The sequence below is a fragment of the Falco cherrug genome, chromosome 14 (assembly GCF_023634085.1).
Source record: "Falco cherrug isolate bFalChe1 chromosome 14, bFalChe1.pri, whole genome shotgun sequence".
NCBI classification, from domain to species: Eukaryota; Metazoa; Chordata; class Aves; order Falconiformes; family Falconidae; genus Falco; species Falco cherrug.
In genome coordinates this window covers 19,960,038-19,967,088 of record NC_073710.1, presented here as the reverse complement: position 1 = coordinate 19,967,088, position 7,051 = coordinate 19,960,038, and the positions used below count along the sequence as shown (strand labels likewise).

Genomic DNA, 7,051 nt, shown 5'->3' with positions numbered 1-7,051 from the left:
TGTTTGAGCCCAACAACATGGCCTGCTGCTGGAAAATAGGTGTGGGTTTGTGTCAGTTTGTGTACTGGCCCTGTAACCAGCGCTGGGTGCTCTCTCCTGCATTGGTCACCAGGACAGACACAAAACTGGTGAATGAGCAGAAAGCCATGTGTATCAGTGGGTCTTAGCTGGACTGATGCCACTGTTTGCATTGCCTTGGCATAGCTTTTCCTTCCTTCTTTCTTTCTTAAGTTCTTTCTTTCTTTCCTTCTTTTTTCTTTCTTTCTTTCCATCTTTCTTCCTCTCTTTGTCCCTCTCTTTCTCTTTCCTGCTGTCCTTTCCATCTTTCTGTCTTCCTCTCTGTGTCGTTCCTTCTTTCTGCCTCTGTCTTTTTCCATCTCCTTCCTTCTTGCCTTTTCTTTTTTATTTCCATCTTTTTTTGCACTCTCTCTTCTTGCTTTCTCTCTCTTTCCTCCTCTCTGTTTCTTTCCTTCCTTCTCTCTCTGTCTTCCTTTCCACCCCCTGGCACTCTTATGCCTTCTTTCTCTCCCGTTCCCATTCTCCATTCTCTCCCTCTCACACACTCCTTGCTCGCTGGTTTTTGCCTGCTCACTCATTCGCCCTCTCTTTCTGCGACCCCATGTCTCATTCCCCCCCCCCCTCCCGTTTCCCCCCTTCGCCTCCCTTCTGCCCATCTCCCCCTCCCTGCCCCCGGCCCCTCTCCCCCTCGCCGCGCCGTGCTCCCGCACACCCGGGGACGCGGGCCGGGCCCGGGGCGGCCGTGCAGACCCCCCGGTGTCCCCTGGGGGGCAGCACACGCCGCGCAGAGCCCCCGGGGCGGGCAGGTGAGCGCTGCGCCCGCCGCCGGCACCGACTGCCGGCACCGGCCCCGCCGAGCACCCGCCCGCCGCGGGGCCCGGGCAGCCGGCGCGGGGAGAGCCCCCGGGGAAGGGAAGGGGTCAGGCTGTTGCTCTCGGGCGCTCGCCAAAGGCGAGTGAGGCTGCGGAGGGAAGCCCGGGGCCAGTGGGGCAGCCCGGGCCGCCGCCGCTCCCGCGTCCCGCGCAGGAAGCGGGGGAGAAGCCCGCCGTGCCCGGGGGACAGCGCGGCTCCCGGTGCCTCCAGCTCCCTTGCTCGGAAGGACCCCTCTCCTTGCGCTCCCCCCTTTAGAAGCTGGCTATTTTTCATACCGATCCTTTTTTTCCTTCTTTTTTTCCTTTTCTTCCTGCAATTTGAAATTTGGGCTTTCCCGAGCCCGTTGATTTACTCTGTTCAGTTCCCAGCTGCAGCAAGCAAAGAGCTATCGCTGCTCCTTGATTTTCTGTAGAAATTCATCTCGGTAAAAGTTTGCAGCCGAGGAGAGGTAAGATTCAGGCAAGGTTATTTCTCAAGAGCGTACAGGCTTCTAGGAAGGGACAGCTCTCGGACGCCGCAGGGGTGGCTTTGGTCAAACTTTTGCTTTTAAAAATTCCTGCCTTTTAAAAAGTTATATCGTTTAAGAAATTCCGTGTGCTTGTGTACGCTAACATAACGCCCTAGTTTTTATGAGAAATATTATTTCTTTGAAAACCGAAGTAAAAAATGTGAAGTCGTTTTCATATTATTCCAGAAAAAAATAAATAAAATGTTTTCTCGATGGTCCTACATTTACGTGAAAAGTGCCAACGGACCTCGCAGAATTTGCTATTTGTTTTTGTAAAAAAAAATTCCCGGACGTTTGTTCGGTCGATGAAACCCTCCTAGAACATTTACATTTATTTCCATCAAAATTAAATAACAATTTCGAAGCGTCCGGAGAAACTTTCCAATCAATTTTTCCATCGCGGATAATTCTTAAACATACCTCCTTGTAGAGGAGCTCCTTCTTTTTTTCTTTCTTCCCCCCCCCTTATCACATAAAATCGTTTCCTTTCTTATTAAGAACGCCCCCGGTAATTAGTAGCACCGCCGAGTTCCCACGGCCGGAGCCGGCTGCGGTCTCGTCCCCACCGCCCCGGCAGGGAGCGGGGAAGGGACCCTCCGTACCAGCAGCCAGCCCAAATCCCAGTCTGACTTTTGATGGCGTGTGTGTGGGGAATAGCTTTGTTTAAAGCCCTACGAAGCCACACAAATTGCCAGGAGGGAAAGGCAGAATTACAGTGTAAGAAACCAAAAGATCACCGCTTAGACATCAGAGCAGGAGCAGCCGGGCTCGGGGGAGGCAGCGGCAAGGAGCCCTGCCGAAGTGACAGCTAATTAATTTCAATCTTATCTTGGTCTTTTCGGGCTCGAATCGATTTTGCAGTGACTATATATATATATATATATATATATACACACATTTTTATTTTTTTTTTCGGAGCGGGGAGGGGGGAATCCGCTGTTTCCCACCTTCATTTCTTCGCTGGGCAGATCCACGCTTCTCCCGGCTGGGACAGGGCAGCGTGCAGCAGTTTCCCCAATACCTGGGTTTACACTTGGTCACCATGCGTCCCTAATTGTTCCACTCTGATTGCCTGTAATGAAATCATTAGAGAAAAGGCAAAGGGGCGGATTTCACATGCAGAAGAAAATCCGCCTCAATGGCCGGAACGAAAAAAAAAAAAACAAAACCACTTAAGTGCCCTCACTTCTTTCTTTATTTAAAAAAATAAAATAATAATTAAAAAATAGCCTCAAAGTCCCCCAGAGCGGCAGAGGAAGCTCCCGGCCCCCAGCCACGGCGAGGCCGGTGGCCGCCGGGGTCCGAGTGCGAGGGACACAGCGGGGCGAGGTGCCACTCGCCACCGGGCGAGCGGCGGGGCGGGAACCGGGTGACCTTTCCCGGCGCCGGGCGAGGAACCCCCGGGCTCTGGCACTTCAAATAAATACATTTAGAAAAGAAGGCAGAAGGACCTGCCCGGCACAGGGGCACCGTTATGTCGGTATCGCGGGGCGATGCGGCGGTGCGCGCGCTGTCGCGACTCAACCTGGCTCCCAAAAGTGCTTAAAACCATGGGGGTTTGGTGGAGCGGGAGGGACGGTGCCGCGGGCCGGCAGAGCCCCCGCCCGCAGCCGCCCCGCGCTGGCTCCTTTTAGGGCTAAACCGTTAAAATGATAGAGAAAGGGGGGACGGGTGGGATGTATGTAATTGTTTAATGTGCGTCTATATGATTTTAGGGGAAGGCGAGGCGGGCGCGCGCCCACGCGCGTGTGTGGGGCGCGCGCCCGCCCGCGATGCTCGCGAACGCCAACCCGCATCCCGCCGCCGCCCTCCCATTGGCTGCGGCGGCGGGTGCGCGCCCCGCCATTGGCGGGCGGCGGCGGCGGGGGGCGGGGCCAGCGGGGAGTAAAAGCGCGTCGGCGGCGCGGGGCGAGTTTTGAAGCTGCGCAGCGCGGCCGAGGAGCTGGGCGGCTCCGCGCACCCCGCGCACCCCGCGCACCCCGCGCCAGGACCCGGCGGGGCCCCGCCGGCGCCGGAAGATTTCGGGCCGTTGTTGTGACAAGAACTGGGTTTCCGCAAGGCTGCTTTTTTTTTTTCTTCTTCTTCTTCTTTTTCCCCTTTTTTTTTATTATTATTACTTTTTTTTTTTTTTATAAATCCCTTTTCCTGCGAAAACAGGCCACCCCCCCTCCCCCCCCCCCGCCCCGCTCCCCGCCTCCCGCTCCGCAGCAGTGCCCGCCGCGGGCCGTAGGTGTGCATACAAGAATCACAGTAATAAAGAGGGAGGGAGAGGCGGCCAGAGACCACCCTGCCCCCGGCGACCCGAAGGATGCTGCTGCTGCGGTGCCGCTGCTAGAGGACACGCTGGGATTGAGCTCGCCTCTGAGACTCTCTCTCCCTCGCTCTCTCCCTCTCTCCCCTCTTCCTTCTCCGCAGAGGGGTCCCGGACGGGGGTGAGATCCTTCCACCCCTCTTCCTCCTCCTCCTTCTCTCCTCCCCGGCCGCGGGAAGCCCCTCTCCATGATGCAGGCTCGCTACTCCGTCTCGGACCCCAACGCTCTGGGAGTGGTGCCGTATTTAAGCGAGCAGAACTACTACCGGACGGCGGGGACGTACGGCGGCATGGGCAACCCCATGAGCGTCTACTCGGGCCACGCCGAGCAGTACGCGGCGGGCATGGGGCGCTCCTACGGCCCCTACCACCCCCACCAACCCACCGCCCCCAAGGACCTGGTGAAGCCACCTTACAGCTACATCGCCCTCATCACCATGGCCATCCAGAACGCCCCCGACAAGAAGATCACGCTCAATGGGATTTACCAGTTCATCATGGACCGCTTCCCTTTCTACCGAGAGAATAAGCAGGGCTGGCAGAACAGCATCCGCCACAACCTCTCCCTCAACGAGTGCTTCGTCAAGGTGCCCCGCGACGACAAGAAGCCAGGCAAGGGCAGCTACTGGACCCTGGACCCCGATTCCTACAACATGTTCGAGAACGGCAGCTTCCTCCGCCGCCGGAGACGCTTCAAGAAGAAGGACGTCTCCAAGGAGAAGGAGGAGGCTCGGGAACGGCTGCTGAAGGAGCAGCCCAAGCCCCCCGGGCTGCCCGGCGCCGACCTCCCCAAGGAAGCCTCCTCCTCCTCTTCCTCTTCCTCCGCCTCGGCGCCGGCCTCCGAGAAGAAGGTGGTGATCAAGAGCGAGACGGCATCCCCCGAGCTGCCGGTGATCACCAAGGTGGAGACGCTGAGCCCGGCCAGCGGCGGGGCCCTGCGGGACAGCCCCCGCAGCGCCGCCTCGCCCCCCGCCGCCGCCTCCCCCGAGGCCTCGCTGCCCGAGCATCACCCCGCCGGCAACGGGCTGCCGGGCTTCAGCGTGGAGAGCATCATGACCCTGCGGACTTCCCCCGCGGGGGACCTCAGCCCGGTGAGTGCCGCCTCGGGCAGGACGGGTGCCGGCATGCCGCTGGGCTACCCGCCGGGGCAGCCGTCGGGCTACAGCGCGGCGTGCAGCCAGGCCCTGGACACTAGTGGGAGCTACCACTGCAGCATGCGGGCCATGAGCCTCTACAGCGGCGAGAGGCCGGGCCACATGTGCGTGCCCCCCGCACCACTGGAGGAGGGTCTGGCCGAGCATCCCACCGGCGCCCCGTCGCCCCTCGGCACCCTGAGCCTGCCGTCGGGGCAGGAGGGTGCGCTGGGGGCCGGCCATCCCCACGGCGGCGGAGGCGGAGGGGCGGCGGGGGGGCAGCCCACCGCCTCCTGGTACCTCAACCACGGGGCTGAGCTGAGCCACCTGCCCGGGCACACTTTCGGCTCTCAGCAGCAGACTTTTCCCAACGTCCGGGAAATGTTCACCTCGCACCGGCTGGGGATGGAGAGCGCCTCGCTCAGCGACCACCAGGTGAGCAGCAACTCCGCCTGTCAGATCCCCTACAGATCCGCGCCCTCCCTATACCGCCACGCCGCCCCCTACTCCTACGACTGCACTAAGTACTGAGTAGCCGCGACCCCCCCCGCCTAGGGCCATCCTCCAAAAAAATATTTTTTTTTAATATTATAAATAATAATAATTATTAAAAAAAAATCAGGAGAAAGGAAACCACACCAATCGTTTCAGACGCAGGAAAAAAATTAAATCTGACAGCTTCCCCGTAGACCTGGCAGCCACAGAGTTTGTAGGTCCCAAGCCCCGTTTTGGGCCTCCTTAAATTCCAGGCAAGTAAAATTCTACTTGAAAAAGGGGATGTCTCCTAAACAAAAAAAAAAAAAAAAAAAAAAAAAAAGGAATACTTCTATATATATATGTCTATCTAAAAGTGGCAAATTTTATATGCTAAAGTATAGGGGGTCTCAGAAAAGTAAGTTATGGACCAATATCACAACGACCATTTATACGTTTTAAAAGGAAAAAAGTATATAAATATATATATATAAATATATGTCCTGGGTATTTTTTAAGTTCTCTGTTGTGCTGTAAAAAATGTGTGGATTTCTAATCAGGCTGATTTTCAGAGCCATTAATATAATATTTAAAGTTGAGTTCACTGGATTATTTTTGTCTCGCCCAACGATTCCTAACTTCCAAATTAATCACAAGTGATTTCTTCTTCTTCTGTGTACAATTATGCAATAGTTTCTTTCGTTTTAGAGCTGTACTTTTCGCAAGACGAGGAAATAATTTATTTTTTGCTGGTGGATTTTTTTTTGAAAGAAAAAAAAGACAAAGTCTCTAATACTTTTTTATTATTATTTACGACGTGTGATGTTTTGTATAATAGATTTCACCTTGATCATTCCTAAGGACTATTTGCTTTAACCTGCTTCAAAGTTCGTTTGTCTTATGTGGTCCTAATTGTTGTACTTACCTTAAAATAAATCCATGCTGTTTTTTTCTGCTCCAAGTCTGGCGCTTGTCTGTGTATATATGTGGGGTTTTGCAGGTGTGTTTTTTTTCCTCCCTTCACCTTTCCTTCGTGCGGAAAACGTGGCACTGGTTGTTCTTCTAACAAAGTCGTTTTCCTGGAGCCTTGAACGTTTATTATGGTGATTATTTCGGTGAGAAAAGGTTTCGTTCAGGTGGAGAGCTGGGCATCGTACAGCTGCGGGGGGAAAGGAGTAAGGCACCGCGGGGGCGAGCACCGGCTTTCTGTCTCAATCCCAAATCCCTGGCCAGCTTGAAATTTAGGGAAATTTCCCAGCCCCGCGGTGGGGAGAAGGGGAAGAAGAAGGAGCCGGAGGGAGGAGGACTCCTGCTTCCCCTGCCCCGTCCCTGCGAGCGCAGGCCTTGTGCGGTGCTTTGCGTGTCTCCGCTGGCTCTTTCCACCACAGAAAGCAAACAGAATCCCACCCCTCCGTTTTTTTTTTATTTTTAAAACAAGCCCCAAAGGCTACGAGTGGGTGCTGGTGCTGAGAGCGGTCGTTTAAACCCGGACTCGCTGCGGAGTCTAGAGCTTGGGCATCATTTTACAGGTTTTTAATACTCTTCCCTAGGAAGGCTGGGCTGATTTTTTTTTTTTTTTTTTTTTAACCACCTCTATCTATTTAAACTCTTATTTGCGACGCCGGGCACTGACAGAGATTGCGCCTTCCCCCAGGTCACCCTTCACCTGCTGAAGCAGGGAGCAGCAGTGCCAGAGGCAGGGAATGCCGGCCCTGCCGAGGCGGCCCGTCGGGG

At 55.3% G+C, this 7,051-nt stretch overlaps 1 protein-coding gene across 1 annotated transcript; it reads left to right on the top strand.

Annotated features, from left to right (window-relative positions):
• The first annotated feature begins 3,585 nt into the window (after positions 1-3,585).
• Positions 3,586-6,270, top strand: FOXC2 (forkhead box C2). Its single transcript, XM_055727044.1, has one exon. The coding sequence runs from the start codon at positions 3,899-3,901 to the stop codon at positions 5,372-5,374; it is 1,476 nt and encodes a 491-aa protein (XP_055583019.1). The 5' UTR covers positions 3,586-3,898; the 3' UTR covers positions 5,375-6,270.
• Positions 6,271-7,051: the final 781 nt, after the last annotated feature.